General features: G+C 46.2%; 1 protein-coding gene across 1 annotated transcript; it reads left to right on the top strand.

The window, feature by feature from the left end:
* The first annotated feature begins 427 nt into the window (after nucleotides 1-427).
* On the top strand, nucleotides 428-17,813 carry CUNH19orf25 (chromosome unknown C19orf25 homolog). Its single transcript, XM_089656099.1, has 3 exons — nucleotides 428-552; nucleotides 11,845-12,006; nucleotides 15,152-17,813. The coding sequence occupies exons 2-3, from the start codon at nucleotides 11,877-11,879 to the stop codon at nucleotides 15,340-15,342; spliced, it is 321 nt and encodes a 106-aa protein (XP_089512225.1). The 5' UTR covers nucleotides 428-552; nucleotides 11,845-11,876; the 3' UTR covers nucleotides 15,343-17,813.
* Nucleotides 17,814-20,733: the final 2,920 nt, after the last annotated feature.

Here is a 20,733-nt window from a genome sequence, read left to right on the forward strand (position 1 = left end):
CCAGTTCATTCCTTTAAACTTGAACATATATTAATAACACAGGTTCGGAGGCTAACTTAACACAGATGAGGTGCAAAGTGGGTTTAATTACCACCTTAATCAGTCACAGAACCTGTATAATTCATATATGTTTGGGTTTAAAGGGATGAGGTGGCAACCCTAGGACATGTAGAGCTGCTGTTGTGTAGAGGAGAGATTATGCACACGCTCCACAACAGGCAGTGAATACTGAAAGCAGGCACAAGGGTGCAAATTTCAGTATTTAAATATTCATGACAAGAAGTCATTTACACAGACAACTCATTTTTAATGCAAAGGTTTAACACTGCCAGGTTGGATTTGTTTTAAATAAAGTTGATTGATTTACATTCCATTGGCACTGATCGCTCTTCCTGTTAGCTGTGGTTGCCGGGCAACCGGAAGGAAATGGGAGCCCTGAGCACCATGGGTAAATGAAAGCGAGGCTTGGTTTCTGGGAGGGAGCGCAGCATAGAGCTACATTGTGAGCAGCTCCAGCACCAAGTGTGGAAGCAGAAGTTAGAGATTTCACAGGTAATGTGTGTGAAGAAGGAGAAGAAGAGGTGTGTGTGTTATTATTTCACACAGGTGATTGGACGGAGCTGTGTACAACAAATCGAAAGCAGGAAGAGAATGGCAGATGTGTCTGTAGGAGGGGGAGGGGGAGCTCTACGTCTACAGGCCAGGATGGACGGCAAGGGTGAGAGAGATACTGACACCCAGCCCCCCTACTGTAACCTGTCACTGACACCCAACCCCCCGACTGTAACCTGTCACCGACACCCAACCCCCCTACTGTAACCTGTCACTGACACCCAACCCCCCTATTGTAACCTGTCACTGACACCCAACCCCCCTACTGTAACCTGTCACTGACCCCCAACCCCCCTACTGTAACCTGTCACTGACACCCAACCCCCCTACTGTAACCTGTCACTGACACCCAACCCCCCTACTGTAACCTGTCACCGACACCCAACCCCCCTATTGTAACCTGTCACTGACACCCAACCCCCCGACTGTAACCGACACCCAACCCCCCTACTGTAACCTGTCACTGACACCCAACCCCCCTACTGTAACCTGTCACTGACACCCAACCCCCCTACTGTAACCTGTCACTGACACCCAACCCCCCTACTGTAACCTGTCACTGACACCCAACCCCCCTACTGTAACCTGTCACTGACACCCAACCCCCCTACTGTAACCTGTCACTGACACCCAACCCCCCTACTGTAACCTGTCACTGACACCCAACCCCCCTACTGTAACCTGTCACCGACACCCAACCCCCCTACTGTAACCTGTCACCGACACCCAACCCCCCTACTGTAACCTGTCACCGACACCCAACCCCCCTACTGTAACCTGTCACCGACACCCAACCCCCCTACTGTAACCTGTCACCGACACCCAACCCCCCTACTGTAACCTGTCACCGACACCCAACCCCCCTACTGTAACCTGTCACGGACACCCAACCCCCCTACTGTAACCTGTCACGGACACCCAACCCCCCTACTGTAACCTGTCACGGACACCCAACCCCCCTACTGTAACCTGTCACGGACACCCAACCCCCCTACTGTAACCTGTCACGGACACCCAACCCCCCTACTGTAACCTGTCACGGACACCCAACCCCCCTACTGTAACCTGTCACGGACACCCAACCCCCCTACTGTAACCTGTCACGGACACCCAACCCCCCTACTGTAACCTGTCACGGACACCCAACCCCCCTACTGTAACCTGTCACGGACACCCAACCCCCCTACTGTAACCTGTCACGGACACCCAACCCCCCGACTGTAACCTGTCACGGACACCCAACCCCCCGACTGTAACCTGTCACCGACACCCGACTGTAACCTGTCACCGACACCCAACCCCCTGACTGTAACCTGTCACCGACACCCGACTGTAACCTGTCACCGACACCCAACCCCCCGACTGTAACCTGTCACCGACACCCAACCCCCCGACTGTAACCTGTCACCGACACCCAACCCCCCGACTGTAACCTGTCACCGACACCCAACCCCCCGACTGTAACCTGTCACCGACACCCAACCCCCCGACTGTAACCTGTCACCGACACCCGACTGTAACCTGTCACCGACACCCAACCCCCCGGCTGTAACCTGTCACCGACACCCAACCCCCCGGCTGTAACCTGTCACCGACACCCAACCCCCCGGCTGTAACCTGTCACCGACACCCAACCCCCCTGCTGTAACCTGTCACCGACACCCAACCCCCCTGCTGTAACCTGTCACCGACACCCAACCCCCCTGCTGTAACCTGTCACCGACACGCAACCCCCCTGCTGTAACCTGGCACCGACACGCAACCCCCCTGCTGTAACCTGTAACCTGACACGCAACCCCCCTACTGTAACCTGACACGCAACCCCCCTACTGTAACCTGACACGCAACCCCCCTACTGTAACCTGACACGCAACCCCCCTACTGTAACCTGACACGCAACCCCCCTACTGTAACCTGACACGCAACCCCCCTACTGTAACCTGACACGCAACCCCCCTACTGTAACCTGACACGCAACCCCCCTACTGTAACCTGACACGCAACCCCCCTACTGTAACCTGTCACAGACACCCAACCCCGCTACTGTACCATGGCACCGACACCCAACCCCCCCTCCTGTAACATGGCACCGACACCCAACCCCCCCTCCTGTAACTTGGCACCGACACCCAACCCCCCCCTACTGTAACCTGACACCCAACCCCCCCCCCCCCCCCCGACTGTAACCTGACACCCAACCCCCCCCCCCGACTGTAACCTGGCACTGACACCCAACCCCCCCGACTGTAACCTGGCACTGACACCCAACCCCCCCCCCCGACTGTAACCTGGCACTGACACCCAACCCCCCCCCCCGACTGTAACCTGGCACTGACACCCAACCCCCCCCCCCCGACTAACCTGGCACTGACACCCAACCCCCCCCCCCGACTGTAACCTGGCACTGACACCCAACCCCCCCCCCCTACTGTAACCTGGCACTGACACCCAACCCCCCCCCCCTACTGTAACCTGGCACTGACACCCAACCCCCCCCCCACTGTAACCTGGCACTGACACCCAACCTCCCCCCCCTACTGTAACCTGGCACTGACACCCAACCTCCCCCCCCTACTGTAACCTGGCACTGACACCCAACCCCCCCTACTGTAACCTGGCACTGACACCCAACCCCCCCCAATCATGCAACTGATGCCCACCCCCCCCCCCCCCAATAACATGGCACTGACGCCCAACCCCCCTACTGAAACATGACATTGATGTCCAACCACCCCCTTTTTTTTACTAGAGCACGGTGCAGACACCCACTTTTTCTGCGAGAGCACGGTGCAGACACCTACGTCCTCTGCGAGAGCACGGTGCAGACGCCCACGTCCTCTGCGAGAGCACGGTGCAGACACCCACGTCCTCTGCGAGAGCACGGTGCAGACACCCACGTCCTCTGCGAGAGCACGGTGCAGACACCCACGTCCTCTGCGAGAGCACGGTGCTGACACCCACGTCCTCTGCGAGAGCACGGTGCTGACACCCACGTCCTCTGCGAGAGCACGGTGCTGACACCCACGTCCTCTGCGAGAGCACGGTGCTGACACCCACGTCCTCTGCGAGAGCACGGTGCTGACACCCACGTCCTCTGCGAGAGCACGGTGCTGACACCCACGTCCTCTGCGAGAGCACGGTGCTGACACCCACGTCCTCTGCGAGAGCACGGTGCTGACACCCACGTCCTCTGCGAGAGCACGGTGCTGACACCCACGTCCTCTGCGAGAGCACGGTGCTGACACCCACGTCCTCTGCGAGAGCACGGTGCTGACACCAAGAGACATAATGAATACGCTCTTAATAATATAGAGTGACATAGCAGGTGCACTGACAATAATATACAAGAGACATAGTGAGTACACTCTTAAAAATATACGAGAGACACAGTGAGAAGAGACTCGTAATAATATACAAAAGTCATAGTGAATACGCTGATAATAATATATAGGTGCACTAACCATAATATATAGAGACATAACAAGTGCACTCAATAATATACAAGAGACCTAGGGTGTACCTACAGGGGTCACAATTGCAACCTGGCCCCATACTCCAGGTTGCCCGTGTGACCCCCTGTACACCTGGATGGGAGCAGCAACCAGTCTCTCCATTTTCCTCCCACAGTCTCAGAATGTCCGCTTATCCTTCCCTTTCTCCCACAGGCATACACCTGCTGCAGGACGAAGTAGAGATTTGTTCTTCTGTATGCAGTCGCCCCCACCGCTCCTCTTATCTAGATTCTTTCTGCTGCCCACCTGTGTGCGCTTCTACCCCCCTGTGCTCTTTCCCCTCTGTTCTCTTTCTTGGCCCCCCCTCATCTGCCACAGCTCTGCTGGCTTCCCCCTTTCTTCTCTGTCAAGCTGGAGAGCAGGAAGGGGCTGGTAAATGTGTCATTTACCGGCCTCTTCCTTGTCTTAATGAATAGTCAGTGATCTGCACCGATCACTGACTCTGTTCATTCATAACCAAAGCATAATAAACCGAAAATAGTAAACTAGTTGCCTCTTTCTTATCTAGAGAGGAATTTTCTGCCACAATGTCCAATTTCATTAGCAGAATTTCCAGCCTTACTGAGGCTATAGATAGTAGTGGACAAACTCGTGCCTCTTTCACCGTTCCTGAATTGCTCTTTGGATTTGTTCTTGAGCAAGACATTATACCAGAGAGGAGTTGGTAGCTGAGGATGATGCTTCTGTTTTGGAGGAATCAGATCAGGATGACATGCCTGTTACAGAGATTTTGTCGAAACTGAAGGATACCAGTGTTATCTTTATTGACACAATATGCTCTTGTTTACTGTTAGAGCAGCCTCAGTCTGCTCACCCCAAGGTATCCAGCGTAGGGTCACTTAATTTGCCTGAGCCAGCTAATGTTATCTCAGTCTACTTGCTTGTAGAATCTATCCTATATGGAGACTGGCCTCACCTGAAGAAAATTTTTACTCCTTCAAAATGTTTCACTAGTATTATATTGAGGAAAGTTTCCTATGTAAGTGGGCAGTTCCTGCGGTAGATCCATCCATTTTTTTGTCTCAATAAGATCCTCGTGGCCCCTGTGCAGGATATTCTGGTATTCAAGGACTCAGAAAACATGAGGTTACAGGCCCCACCATGCAACCTGCAGTTGTTTCTTTCATAGTTTGCCAGACCATTTCTGTCTGCACTAAACGGATAGCCAGAGATTCCAATTCATCCAAAAAAGTAGGTTTCCAATTCTGAATCTAAATCAGGAATGCATTTTTGTAAGAAGACATGGATCTCGAAACTAGCCAAGCATAGATCCAATTCTTATTCCCAGTGATGCAGCATCCCCACTTCTAAGAGTGAGGAGATGTTTGTAAGCCGTTTGGTTCAAGAAAATCTTAGACGCCTGGGTCTGGTGTCTTTTCCAGGGGTTACAAATTGCAGTTTTGCACCCTGCCTCCTCCCTGTTTAACGCTTTCAAACTTGTCTTCTTACCCAGCGTGGCAGGGGATCCGCTTGCGGTTATCCAGCAACTCTTGTCTCAAGGGGTCATTACCCCTGTACCAAGAAAAACATGCTTTCAAGGTTCCTAAACTTACCAGGAGTCCTTCTCATTCTGGATCTGAAGACACTCAACTTGTTGAGTTTGGCATGGCATCTCCCAGTTAGGCCATTGCCTTCTTCTTTCCGGGGGATTTTGACATTAATAGGTATCTGGGATGTTTACTTGCACATTCCCATCTTTCTACTTTATCAGCATTATCTGTGCTTTGCAGTGGGCGGTCAGCAATACTAATTTGAAGCCTTTCCCTTTTGACCTGTCCAAGTGCTCCCAGTTTTCACCGAGGTGCTTGCCCCAGTTTTGACTGTGTGTCAAGCTGAAGAGATTGATGTTGTGGAGTATCTGGATAAACTCCTGTTAAAGGATCAGCTTTTCCTGTCCCTGTTAGCCAATATTCAACACACAGTGCAGACTCAGCAGAGCTTTGGTTGGCTCCTCAATCTGAGTAGATCTTCACTGGACCCATGTCACAGATTGGAGTACCAGGGCCTGGCATTAGGCACGTTCCTGTCCAGGAGCTTCCTGCTTCATGACAAACTTCTGTTCCTCCACCCATAAGCCTGAGCCCAGTGAAAGCCTTCATTTGTGCCTGCATAAGCTTCTTGGGCCTAATGGTTGCCTTCTTTGAGGCTGTGCTGTACACTCAGTTTACAGGAGACTGTTGCAGCACAATATTCGGGCAGCATGGAAAAAAAATATTTGGTTGTTCGACTTCCCATGCATTTGACCCCCAAGGCCGAACACTCAATTGGATCGTCAACCCAGGGCTGGAGTCAAGGAAGCCCTATGCCTAAAAGTTCTGAAAGATTCTCATGAGGTATGCCAGCTTATTGGGTTGGGGAGCAGTCCAGAATGTCTTCTCAGTGCAGGAGTTGTGGTCATTGGAGGAAGCTCGTCTGTCCCATCAATATGGGATTCAGAGCGATTTGATTATTTCTTCAACACTGGACTTCTGTTTTGCAAGGACACTCAATGAGACTCCAGCTGGATAATGTCACTGTGGCATACATTAATCATCAAGGTGGCTCACATCTATGCGAATTGGATGCGTTTTGAAATGCATCCGGTTCACATGACATGTGAAGCAAACCAGTGTTCTATGAAGCCAGTTCACATATGTGTGGGCCGGTCGCAGTGTAATTTGAAAAGGGTCAGGTACGAGTACGGTTCAGGTGCAATTTCAAGTATCATAAACTTTTAAAATTTGCACCTGAACTGTTGAACGAAACCACACCAGACTCCTTTTTCAAATTTTTACTGAATCCGGCCCAGTATGTGAACGTAATCTTAAAGGGAAGCAGGTCAGATAGTGCTCTGTGACAATCCTTAGTGTACTCCAAATACTGTGACTGACCTTTCCAAATCCTCAATCCTGTATCCCTTTAGGTTACTCAAATGTTATTGGTAAGATAAAAATCCTATTTTAGTGCTGACGCAATTGAGCATAGATTGTGATTTCCTAAACTAAGGTACCCTAACTAACACCTTGACCTCAACACTGGCCCTTAGTAATGTAAATATACCCACTAAATGGTGCATGTGCTTCTTGGCCTGGGATTTCTTGTGCTTAAGACAGACAATTTATAGGCAGCTGTACATAAGAAACATTTTATTACAGCTATCCGACTGATATTTTAAGTCGTCAGAACCTCGAAATACCAGCCCAGCAACTTCCACTGATGGAGTCTGTATAGTCACATTCATGAGAACTGTGCTACCATACCCAAGTATAAAAACTGTAAGCTTTGAAGAAAGTGCATAGCCATTCAGAATGCCTGGAATACAAGAGATGCAATAGTAGAGAAGACTCAGTAGAAGTAGTACACCAGATGTACAGTATTGCTCCACTAATGCAGTATAGCATTTGTGTGTAGTGGCTTTTCTCTAGTGCTTTTATGTTGAATAAGCAAATTTCTTCCTGTGAAATCAAACAAAAAAGACCTAAAACCAGTAAGAAAGTTGTCCCTAATACAGGTATAGATCAGCATGTATTAGAGTTCTGCTAGGAGGACATGTTTGGCTTTTACCACTTGCCTACCGGCACTTATACCCCCTTCATGCCCAGGCCAATTTTCAGCTTTCAGCGCTGTTGCACTTTGAATGACAATTGCGTGGTCATGCAACACTGCACCCATATGAAATTTTTAACTTTTTGTTCACACAAATAGAGCTTTTGTTGGTATTTACTCGCCACTGGGTGTTTTAGTTTTTGCGTTATAAACAAAAAAAAAGAGCAAAAATGTTGAAAAAAAAAGTTTTTCTTTGTTTCTATTATAAAATTTTGCAAAGAGGAAATTTTTCTCCTTCACTGATGTGCGTTGATGAGGCAGCACTGATAAGCGGCACTGATATGCAACAATGATGGGTGGCACTGACTGGCAGCACTGATGGGCACAGGTGGGTGGCACTGCTGGGCACTTGTGGGCGGCACTGGTGGGGGACACTGCTGGGCACTGATCATCAGGGCACTGATCATCAGGGCTGATGTTAGAAACTGGTTGGCTACCATGCATAGCTGCACCCAGATTTTGCACTCTCCAGTTTTAGTAAATCTACCTCTTAGTAGCCTGTGAATTTCTCCGGTCTTGATGTTTTTTGTCCTTGTGTTTGCTCATTCTTCTCTAGAAGTGTGTATCTGATCATATCTGACTTATATGTAGATTTCTAATTAAAGCGCAACTGTGGGCAAAACATGAATCCACTCCCCTGTAACCAGCTCTGCATGTTTTTTTCTTACCCTGTGAAGCAAAATATACTCTAAGTTAGCCAGGGTCCCTTGCTGGCTCCAGGTGCAGGGGCCACTAATCCTGTCCTGTGCTGGCTAGTCCCCAACAGTTCCCATGCACTGATGTTGCTCCTCTTCTGGGTCCTAAGAATCCCTCGCAACTGGACAACCAAAAGAAAGTGTCCATTGGATTTATGTTTTTTTTTTTGGAAGAAGGTTGGATTCATGTCTTTGCACTTGCAGTAATGTGCTTTAAATCCCAAGTATTAACACATATTCCCTCAATGCACATTAAGGTGATGTATATGTTTCCTTCAGTATGAATGGCACTCCAATGTATTTATACAGTGTAAAAAAGCAATGGCCCTTCAGCGTGCCACAACCCACAAATGTGATGCCAGTGTGTGCTGCATAGGCCAAAGTGCAGTGAGTTTCTTTGTCTACTAAGGCTTGTTCAGAGTAAAATGGGCTGCCTTAGAACTATGAGCAAAACATTTTTTTTCATTTCGAATAGAGCATGGGAGGGTTATAACCCCAGCAGATTTTTTTTTTTTTTTTTCACCATCTGTGTCCCATTGCATAGATTTCCCTTCACTTCCTGTCTCATAGCCTAACAGGAAGTGATCAGAAATCCCTGTAAATTAGGGAAATTCGTTAGAGACCCCAGGTCACCAGAACTAGTGTCCCCATTGGAAGATTTCCAGTCTATTACTTTTCTGGGGACAACCCAAAATTTGTGATTTTTCTTTTACTTTCACCTACAATGATAAACATAAAAAGGACCATAGAGAGGGTGAATCTCCCTAATGGAAGCACAGACAGCAATAAATACTGACGTGTTCCAATCCATCTCTACTCAATCCAAAACAGAAAAAAGTTTTGCCTTTAGTTATACTTTAATGAAAACCGCATACAAAGGAGTATTTGATCCCTTATGGCAAAGTCAGGCAATTTCTTCAATGGCCAATTCAGAATGGCCAAAATGTGAAAGATTAATTTTTACAATAAGTCCTTCAGTTTAATCCACAAGCTAAAAGTGACACTCTAGAAAAAATTACATCTGCTGTTCAAGGACACATTTCTGACCACACGAGGACTAACATGTGCAGCTCACTGTACAAACTCAGCCAATTTTGACTGAACTGCACATGCACGGGAGTGATACCATCCCTGCACGGCCAATGACAGCGGCCAACATTCGGGACCCGGAAGCCGGCCAGGCAGGGAGCTCCGGGAAGCTGCATCACTAGAGTTTAGGCGAGTATAGTTCCGCTTTTAACATGCAACGGAGAAGCCAAGCTCCTAAACCTTTAACCTTCTGTTCAAATCTAGTACTGATACAGAGAATATCTGCATAGAACAGACAGGGTTGATTATGGTAAACAGCTTCCCAGATTCCCTCACAAAAGAAAAAAACAAAATCATTAGAATTTGCAGGAAAGAGCATCTAAATAGATTAAACTGCAATTTTGTAAATATTTCTATTTTTAATAAATTATGCTTTGTGAATGGGGACTTGAACTGTAACATACACTATAGTGCCAGAAATATTGTGACAGCCCTCCAAATCATTGGATTCAGGTGTTCCTATCATCTCCATGGCCACAGGTGTATAAAATCAAGCACTTATGAATGCAGACACCTTCTACAAACATTTGTGAAAGAATGGGTCGCTCTCAGGAGCTCAGTGAATTCAAGCGTGGTACCGTGATAGGTTGCCACCTGTGCAATAAGTGAAATTTCCTAGCCACTAAATATTCCACGGTCAGCTGTTAGTGGTGTTATAACAAAGTGGAAGCAACTGGGAACAACAGCAATGCAGCCACCAAGTGGTAGGCCACGTAAAATGACAGAGCGGGGTCAGCGCAAGTTAAAGCACAGAGTGCGCAGAAGTCGCCAACTGTCTACAGAGTCAATAGCTAAAGACCTCCAAACTTCATGCGGCCTTCAGATTAGCACAAAAACAGTGCGTAGAGAGCTTCATGGAATGGGTTTCCATGGCCAAGCAGCTGCATCCAAGCCTTACATCACCAAGTGCAATGCAAAGCATCGGATACAGTGGTGTAAAGCATGCCGCCACTGGACTCTAGAGCAGTGGAGATGTGTTCTCTGGAGTGACCAATCACTCTACTCTGTCTGGCAATCCGATGGACGTGTCTGGGTTTGTTGGTTTCCAGGAGAACGGTACTTCAGTCTTACTGTCTGACTGCATTGTGCCAAGTGTAAATTTTGGAGGGGGGATTATGGTGTGGAGTTGTTTTTCAGGGGTTGGGCTTGGCCCCTTAGTTCCAGAGAAGGGAACTCTTAAGGCATCAGCATACCAAGACATTTTGGACAATTTCATGCTCACAACTTTGTAGGAACAGTTTGGGGATGGCCCCTTCCTGTTCTAACATGACTGCACACCAGTGCACAAAGCAAGGTCCTGACCTTGATCCAATAGAATACCTTTGAGATGAATTAGAATGGAGACTGCGAGCCAGGCCTTCTTGTCCAACATCAGTGCCTGACCTCACAAATGCGCTTCTGGAAGAATGGTCAAATATTCCCATAGACACACTCCTAAACCTTGTGGACAGCCTTCCCAGAAGAGTTGAAGCTGCAATAGGTGCAAAGGGTGGGCCAACTCAATATTGAACCCTACGGACAAAGACTGGGATGCCATTAAAGTTCATGTGCGTGTAAAGACAGGAGTCCCAATATGTTTGGCAATATGGTGTATATAACATACACTATATTGCCAAAAGTATTGGGACGCCTGCCTTTACACAGCAACCTATCACAGGACCACGCTTGAATACACTGAGATCCTGAGAGCGACCCATTCTTTCACAAATGTTTGTAGAAGCAGTCTGCATGCCTAGGTGCTTGATTTTATACACCTCTGGCCACAGAGGTGGTTGGAACACCTGAATCCAGTGATTTGGAGGGGTGTCCCAAAACTGTTGGTAATATAGTGTAGGTATATTACCCTGCAAAAGTGGTTATATCTTTTGAGAATTTGAATGCTTCAATTTAGGGATTAGGCGTAGGACTTGTGTGGTTGGTTAAGTTTGTTTCTTCACATAGCAAGACACAAATGTATTTTCAGGGTCCATTCATGCCCAGGCCGTTCACTGTGGTGCGTTCAACACACGTGTGGATGAGGGTTGTTTTAAGGTAGCTCATTCTGGGCTGCAAACGCAACACATTCGACCAAAATTCCTCCTCCTCCTGCGCTAAATTTGGCAGTATCTCATTGCACTTTAAGGTGCCAGTCACAATACACAGGAGCTAGAGTGGAATTGAAAGACGGTTAAAGGACCTTCCTTCAATGTCGGATCACCAGACCACACCTTACTAATCTTAGTCCTAAAATTCAAACTAAACCATTGCCCTAACTTATCTGCTTTCCCTAAACATCTGTGTACAAATTTGTCATAATATTGGAAAAGCAAGATTGTCCCAGCATGTTATGGACTATGTGTTTGTGTTTTCAGACAACTACTTTTTTTCATGAAACATTGTCAAGATGACCTCCAGAGCAAAAAAGCGTATTGTTCTTCCTTCTCGACCAGAACCACCTACCGTAGAGCAGATTCTGGAAGATGTTCAGGGTGCTGTAGCATCTGACCCTGTATTTGTTTGTGATCTCAGCGAAGGTAAGATTTTCTGGTAACAGGATGTTGATGGCTATGGCTGCATTAAATAATACCACCATCCATGTAATAAGAAGGTAGTTTACTTCCGTGCGTGCGTAAATTTTTAAAAAAAACTACTCTACTTGTCCAGGGACTAAATCGGGGCCCCAATCTACTTGTCCCTCATTACAATCTACTTGTCCAGATAAAAAGAAAAAAAATTTAACCAATACCGTATTTAAATTGGCGGTGATATTAGGAATGTCTGGGGCTTTTAAAAACAAGAGAGGCTTTATGGCGACTTAAATGTGTAATATTTTTAACATTGCACTGTTTATCTCCTCCTCCCTTCCCTACCTGTCTCCCGCACCACACCTGGGGACTAGTGGGGAGGAGAGAGACCTTGCAGTGTGATGAACACCGATTGGGTGCTCGTCTTGAAAGGGTGGGTCAGGGCTTATCCTTTATCCCTTTCGCTGCCACAGCCGTTTTTGCATTTTTTTGCACAGGTTTAAAAAATCGTTTTAGGTCTGCAGATTACATAAAAGCCCAAACATGATATATTTTCTGAAAGCAGAGACCCTAGAGAATAAAATAGTGGTAGTTCCAATTTTTTATGTCGCATGATTTTACAACATGTTAGTAAAAAATAAAAGTAAGTTAATTTTAGGGCACAAAAAAGCAATAAATGGCCCTATTTTTTTTTGTAAAATATAAAAGATGAGGTTGCAGCGAGTAAATAGATATCCAACTTGTCAAACCTTAAATTTGTGCGTGCTCGTGAAATGGCGACGAACTTCAGTTATTTATATTAGATATTTTCTATCGGTCGACACTTTTAAAGCTGCTTTTATAGGTCACCAGTTTAGCGTTACGGAGGAGGTCTCATGCTAGAATTATTACTCTCGTTCTGGCGTGCGCGGCGATATGTGACATGTGTATCTCAATCGACGGTTTCATGCGTAGGCGCCCCAGCATGTGCTTTTACGCTTGTACGTGCATATATGTGGGGGGGCCTCAATATTTTATTTTTTTTGTGGGGGGGGTGGTATGTGTTAGGGTGTAACTTTTAAGTTTTTTACAATTTAAAAATGTGATGATTTTTTGGCGACAGGTTCTCTTTGAGACATACAGGTCTAAAAGACCCTGCATGTCTCCCCTGTGCTCCACTGAATGTAATGCAATCCCCGGGAAAGAATGTAATGCGGTGTGATGTGCACTGCATTACAATCTCTCGACGGGGACCCGGATGTGGCATCATAACGTCACTTTCGGATCAGCACAAGAAGAGGAGAGCAGATGTGTCTGCTCTTCTCCCACCCCTCTAGCTGATGGCGAACTGGGCCCACAGATGGGCAAGCAGAGACCTCACTGGGGGGGGGGGGGGCGGGCGGAGAGGCTGGTACTGTGTTGAAGTAATCAGGCAGCAGCACTGCCGCCTGAATGCTTCCACTTGACAGGTGAGCACTGCTGCTTGCCTGAAGCAGGGCTAAAGGTAGAAAGAAACTACCTGCCCAGCGCTCGGAAGTAGCAGAGGGGGGTTTTAATCAGTTTCAGCTGCTTTGGTGTTAATGAAATTAACAACAGGTGCACGAGATGGGCAACAATGAGATGACCCCCAAAACAGAAATGGTTTTACAGGTGGAGGCCACTGACATTTGTTTCTCTACTCATCTTTTCTGACTGTTTTTCACTAGTTTTGCATTTGGCTAGGGTCAGTGTCACTACTGATAGCATGAGGCGATACTTGGACCCTACAGAGGTTGCATAGGCAGTCCAACTCCTCCAGGATGGCACATCAATACGTGCCATTGCCAGAAAGTCTTCTGTGTCTCTTAGCACAGTCTCAAGAGCATGGAGGATATTCCAGGAGACAGGCAGTTACTCTAAGAGAGCTGGACAGGGCTATAAAAGGTCCTTAACCCATCAACAGGACCGGTATCTGCTCCTTTGTGCAAGGAGGAACAGGTTGAACACTTCCAGAGCACTACAAAATGACCTCCAGCAGGCCACTGGTGTGATTATCTCTGATCAAACAATCAGAAGCAGACTTCAAGAGGGTGGCCTGAGAGCCCAACATCTTCTAGTGGGCCCTGTGCTCACTGACCGGCACCATAGAGCTCGATTGGCATTTGCCATTGAACACCAGAATTGGCAGGTCTGCCACTGGCGCCCTGTGCTTTTCACTGATGAGAGCAGCAGGTTCACCCTGAGCACATGTGACAGATGTGAAAGGGTGTGGAGAACATTATGCTGCCTGTAACATTGTTAGGATGACCATTTTGGTGGTGGGTCAGTGATGGTCTGGGGAGGCATATCCATGGAGGGACACACAGACCTCTACAGGCTAGACAGTTGCACCCGGACTGCCATATGGGGATGAAATCCTTGGACTCATTGTCAGACCTTACGCTGGTGCAGTGGGTCCTGGTTCTTCCTGGTGTACGACAATGCCCGGCCTCATGTGGCTAGAGTATATAGGCATTTGCTGGAGGATGAAGGGATTGATACCATTGAATGGGCCCCCACGCTCGCCTGACCTAAATGCAATAGAACACCTTTGGGATATCCTGTTTCAGTCCATTCTATGCTGCCAGGTTGCACCTTAGGCTGTCTAGGAGCTCAAAAATGCAAAGATGGTGTGGGTATGGAAGTCCTGATCCTTGCTGTGCGAACAATCCCCCCTCCTATGCGCAGATGTGCTGCAGGGCTCAGGGCCATACGGCACATTTGAGTTGGTGCCAGAATTACAAAGATGGTGGCTCTAGGGAGAGGCGGGCAGACCAAAGGTAAAGGGGACTGAAATTCCTCTTATTGTAGTGGGTGTTCCTGGTCTAAAAAGTGATGGGGGAAGTGTAGGAGGTACTTAGTTTACAAAGGGTATGGAGCGTGGAGTAGGCATCTCCAGTGTGGTGTTGACTAGTGGTACCAAGAACACAAAGGCTTATGCGTAGTTGTTTGGAATATGCAATCTCTAAATAGTGTTTTTGGCATCTTGTTTTGCTTCCATGTAGCACGTAGGAGTTGGTTGACTCATAAAGGTGTGTGCATTGCTCAAAAAACCCATTTGGAAGATAGAACAGCTCCTTTATATGTGTTTCATCCATGTGCTTGCTTACCACTGCCCTGCTGTTGACTTACTTTATTCTTTATGTTTTTCTAACAGAGACCTTTATTCCAACTTATGATGCATCTAGTGAAGCAAACAAGCAGTACTTACAGAGTTGTTCATATGTGCAATTAAACAACAAGCTGAAGGAAGCCCAGGACGAACTGAAGGAAAGATGTGAGGCTTTGAGATCTTCTGGGTTGAAGCTTGAAAGTGTTATTGAAGAGCTAAGAGAAGCGGCCATGTGAATTTAGTCCAAGTGTATCATTTAACTTGGCCAACTACATGCCAATGGTTTTGGAAAGTATATGCGAAAAGATCTACAGCATGAAATTCACTAGAGCATACTCATCCTTTGAGAAAAGCAATTGCTTCATTGACATTGTGTGTCCTCTTGAGATATGGGCACAACAGAATATAAGTATGAATTCTCCTTGTGGCACAGTGAGCACGATACAGACATTGCTCTTAAAGTTGCTGAAATATTGGAGCAGAATGGCTTCCATGGCTTTGTTGAGCACCGTGATCAAGCAGGTGGAGTACAGGCCATTTCAGTGGCCGACACTGTAATTCAATCCAGCAGGGTGTCATTCCTTATGCTCTCCTCTCGCTTTCTTGCAGAGTCCTGGTGCAGATGGGTGTCTGAATGGTGCCTTGTCAATTCTGTAGAGAAAAATACGGCCAGAGTAATACCAGTTTATATTGATTTGTGGGAGAACCAAGTGCCATATGTTTTAAAATCCCTCACAGGTCTTGATTACAACAGCAAATATTTTATAAATAAACTGTTAAACACTATGAAATCCAAAACACGTTGGTGAACACTCAGATATGTATTCTACGTTATACTGTTAGTTTTCCCAGTCTTTCCAAAAATCAAAACGGGTAACTGCAGCTTAATTAAAAAAAATATATATATAATATTTAAAACCTATCCCCATGTTTACAGTGATAACAAGGGCTGAAGTTTTTTTATCTTCATGTATTCTATGCATGAAAAAAACCTTCTCTGTGCAGCTGCCCCCCCCCCCCTCCCCAATCCTTACCTGACCCCCCTCCCATCCAGCGACATTCATGAGAGCCTCTGTTCTACAGGGACTATGCCTCTGCATTGGCTGAGACAGCAGCGGGAGGCCGTTGACTCAGCCAGTGAGCCAATGAGGAGAGACCCTGGGGGGGGGGGGCTCTGTGTGTTTTATGGACGCATAGATCAGTGGCTTGGGAACGAATACGCATCAATGCCCCCAGAGGAAGTGGCTCTGGGGGGCACTGCTCGAAGGGGAGGAGCCAGGAGCACTGATGTGGGACCTAAGAATAGGATCGGGGCTGCTCTGTGCAAAACCACTGCACAGAGCAGATAAGTATCACATGTTTGTTATTTAAAAAAAGAAAATGAGGCTTTAATATCCTTTTAAATAGTTAGTTTGGGCCAAACTGGCCCAAACTTTTTCCTGCGCTTACAGGTGCTTTGGAGGGTGCACTGTATGTAGCCTCATCTACATACAATATACAGCACTGTGACAGGGATTTCCCATCTCACTTCCAGAACAAAACAGTCAGCTGATCGCTGCTCAGTCATTCACATGAGGCTTTGTGTTCTATGAATGAATACAAAGCTTTCTCTGATTGGCTGAAGCAGAGTGGATGATGTCACAATCTCCTGCTCAGTCAATTGGAGGAAGCTTTGTATTCATTCATAGAAGACAAAGTTCTCTGTGAATGGCTGAGCAGTACTCAGCCCAATTGTATTTTATTCTGGGAGTAGGACAGGAAGCTCCCCTCCCACTGCTGGAATACAGTACTGTACACTGTATATTAGTGCAGTAAATAGTTTGGGTCAGCTTGACCCAAATAAACCATTTTAAAAGGGCAGTAAACGTGGAGTTAGGCTGTAATTGGCACACCACCTATTTTGAATTTTCTGTGACTAACAACTGTAGATTTCATTCTGTAGCCAGCTCTGATTTTCTGGAGATGACAAACATTCAATTATGGCTTTCTGGTAACAATGGGAGTTTTCTGTACACTGTGTACAGTTCTTCTGCAGTGTAATTTCCTTCTCATGGTATTGCCTCATTGCTTTTTCCCAGCAGTTTTTTTTCATTTTATTATATTGCTGATCATTTAGTAGGCAGACCTTCCAATTAGCACTTAGAAGTGACGGTAGGAAGTGAGTGCAATTCATGCATCCGTTTCAACAGCATCAGGTTGGACTCTACAATCAAGATTTTTTTTTTTTGTATGTGCTTTTTATTTTGTTTTTTGTTTTTTTTAATAGTTATACTTCCAGAGCATGCAGCGGTGCAGCTTGTGTGACAATAGTGTAGAATTTATAAGACTTTCAACCGTAGAATCTCGGTCACTTTGTGACCTTTTACACTTTTGTTAAACTCATGTTATTGAGGACTTCTGTTTGCACTCCTAAGCATGCCTTTGTCGTTCTTAACAAGACAGATTTCTGCCATCAATTTTCACCAAATGAAACAGATACTCTTTTCTCCATTTTTAGTCCTCATGCACACTGGACTTGTTTACAGCGGCTGTTTTTGGCTTTTGATATATTTTCTACAGCCAGTAAACCCCCCACCATGTTATCCTATGTGTCCATACACACATAGGCTGTAATCAACGTTTTCTGGCAGGGGCTTTTTTTTTAATGAAAAAAAATTGTGGTGGGTTCCTTTCTATGAATTTGAATAAACTAGCCAATGTCATTTTAGTTGTGCAAGGTGTGCTGTATTTTTTATTTTTTTTTGTGTGTGTGATGTAAAGGACTTAAAGTGTATGTCTGATCAGTGGTTACAGCTGCTGATTGAGAAACATTTTCCAAAATGCTCTTCAACAGATTGACTTCTGTCAAAAAGGGGAGGTTGCCACACAGTGATGGAAAGTCACCCAGTCCCTGCCGAACTGGCTGAATGGTGTCCAGTGTACGGTCAGATTAAGTTGTCATGTTGGACTGTGCTCCACTGCTGTGCTTTTGCTACCTGCGTAACAGTGTTTTTGCTCCTGCTATACTCCAGCCTCAAAAACCTCCCTCTTCAGCCAGCCAGGCACTAAAGTAACCTAACCCCCACCATGTCTGATACCACGATGCAGCTTCAGTCACACCCAAGTAGAATAGTACTGATGCCAACTATGATGGAAACACTCACATGAGGCAGGAGTTTCTGAGATTCCAATGTGATTCTCATCCACTGTCTAACACCATCCCCTCTTTTTCTGTGCAGGTTTATTGTGGGAGCTCAGCTCATTTATCCAACACCTCCCCCTGAGTCCTCTTCAAGAAGCCAGCATAACGGACAGGAAGGCTGTGTAACACTGATATCACATGACTTTGTTTACAAATAGGCCACTCTAGGATTTCAGTCATGTGACACAACTTCACTTTGTTTGCAAACAATACATTTGGAGATTTTAGCTGTGAAACCAGAAAGACAATAACGTGACAAAAGAAGCTGGCGATACTGGGCAAGATCCAGCAGGTCCCCTTGTAAGCTCATGATTGCAATCTTTTCTCTTGTCACTTTACATTATGCAGAATGTTTTCATCTTTATAGAGCTATAAAAATCCCATTACCTATAGCATTTTCTATAGCATGGCAGCCGGGAGGGAAGTGTATTGATTGAACAGTGAGGATTGTGGCCTTGGCCCCTGAGAACATCAATTTCCTCCTCAGTTGCTACGCAGCATAAATCCAAATAAATAATGCATTTTCCATTATTGAAGTTTGCTTACATAAAGTCCACAGATTTAGACTCATTAAAGAAAGTTCTTTAGGAAAAGCATGGTAATGAGTAGAATTCCACTTATTAATGAAACAAGAAGTGTAGCTCAATTGGTTCAGTCAAGATCTCCTAGATTGTAAGCTCCAAGGAGCAGGGCCCTCGAACCCCTCGTGTAGTGTATTACTGTCTTGTCTCATGTTCTGTCCCCCACTATAATGTACAGCGCTGAGCATACCCTTTGGCGCTATATAACTACTGTATAATAATAATATTGTAATTGCAGTAGTTTGAGCATTTTTTATTTTTGCGCCATTAAAGTGATCTAAAACTCTGTTTTAGGCACTTTCAGCAGTTGATTTATTCACTTACTCAATATGCAGGTTCTTTATCTTTTAATCCTTGTCTATGTTCCAGTTTAAGCTGGTGTCATGACTCCTTCCCCAGGTTTCCTGTTTCAGGGTGGTTTCTTTCTCTTGCAGTGTCCTTTGGAGCCACTTTTGCATGCAAGAACTAGAGTTGTCCCTTCACTGCGTGCATCAATAGAAACACACAGCCCCATGCTCCTCCCTTCTCCAGTCTAACAGACTGGTTCCAGACTGCACTGTCCATTATTAAAGCTGAAGTTATTTAAAACATATGTTTTTACCTACAGCCATCATTACATTATTTACCTGTAGTGAAAGTTGTTCCACAATGCGCAGGCTGCTGGATTCTGTAGAAATATTTACCGCAGGGCTGCCCTGTCCTCTTCTTGCTGCTGAATTTTTGGCACTGTAAGAGTTAATGGCTTTGGGTCCCCAGGCTCAGCTGCACTAAGCCCTGGTTCACATCTGTGTTGGCCGTGATTTGCGTGGACATGAGAGCCCATTCATTTGAATAGACTCCTGTGCCCCGGGACATGCAGTGAAGAAGTCCCTGCACTACTTTGGAAATCGCAGCCCATACAGGAACCGAGGTTTCCAATGCGGGCGGCGTGCCATTAGAATTAATGGCACCCACCCCGGGTCACGCATTCCTCTGTGGGGGTGGTATAGCTGCAGGTATTTGTGCAGGTCCCACAGCAGCACCACCTGCGAAAATGTGAACCGAGGGTAAAGATGATCCAACAGGTACACGCTCACTCCTGCACTCTCCTCCACCGAGAAAAGAATTTCACTGATCATACTGCCTGTAACAGTCTGTGAATGGGGGAGAGAATCCTGTGACAGATCAGATTCTCCCTCATTTACAGATCCTTACTTTTTTTTTTTTTAGCTAAACACCTGTTCGCTGCATAAACATCTGCAACATCCCTCAATTTTTAGCACGTTTACGAAACATGAAAAACACATATCGCACTGGCAGTGCCATTCATTGTTAATGGTACCCCAAATGTGGCAAGCGTGTCTTTCTGATGGAAGAATGTGTGACAAACGTGTCAAAAGATTCAGTTAAAAAAATACGTCTAGCTAATTGAGCAAAAAGCGACATAAGCTACTTTGACATGTTGGTCACATGTAGGACAGCCCATTAGAATGAACGGACTGTCCTATGCTTGAAACACAAAAAAGTGCTATAAGAAACGGCATTATTTTGCCTGCGTCCTCTAAACGTTTAGGAGTGAATTTAGCCACGGCTTTAAATATATTCTTCAATAGCCCCAAAGGATATAAATAAAGTACATGTATCCCAAAAGGCCTTTGGAAACCTAGACATTATCTTCATCATCACCGTGCTGCACATACCCTGATGCTCAGAATCGCTATCGGCAGAAAATTACAGGAGGGGGGTGGATTCAAGACCAGTCATCCTGCAGAAGGAGAAACAGCAGCAGTGAACGGTCTATATTACAGGAAGCTGCACAGAGGTAAAGTTTTATGATGGATTACTGCACAGATCTGGAGTAAATATACAATGCACACCAAGATTCA

This window comes from Staurois parvus, unplaced genomic scaffold, assembly GCF_062004578.1.
Source record: "Staurois parvus isolate SC_StPar_1 unplaced genomic scaffold, SC_StPar_1.0 ptg000886l, whole genome shotgun sequence".
NCBI classification, from domain to species: Eukaryota; Metazoa; Chordata; class Amphibia; order Anura; family Ranidae; genus Staurois; species Staurois parvus.

What these genes read in the sequence shown, in the direction of transcription:
- CUNH19orf25 (XM_089656099.1), top strand. Translation starts at nt 11,877, where the DNA reads ATGACCTCCAGAGCAAAAAAGCGTATTGTTCTTCCTTCTCGACCAGAA. An exon ending in TGTTTGTGATCTCAGCGAAG is followed by an intron (nt 12,007 to 15,151) that starts GTAAGATTTTCT and finishes TTTTTCTAACAG; the next exon opens with AGACCTTTATTCCAACTTAT.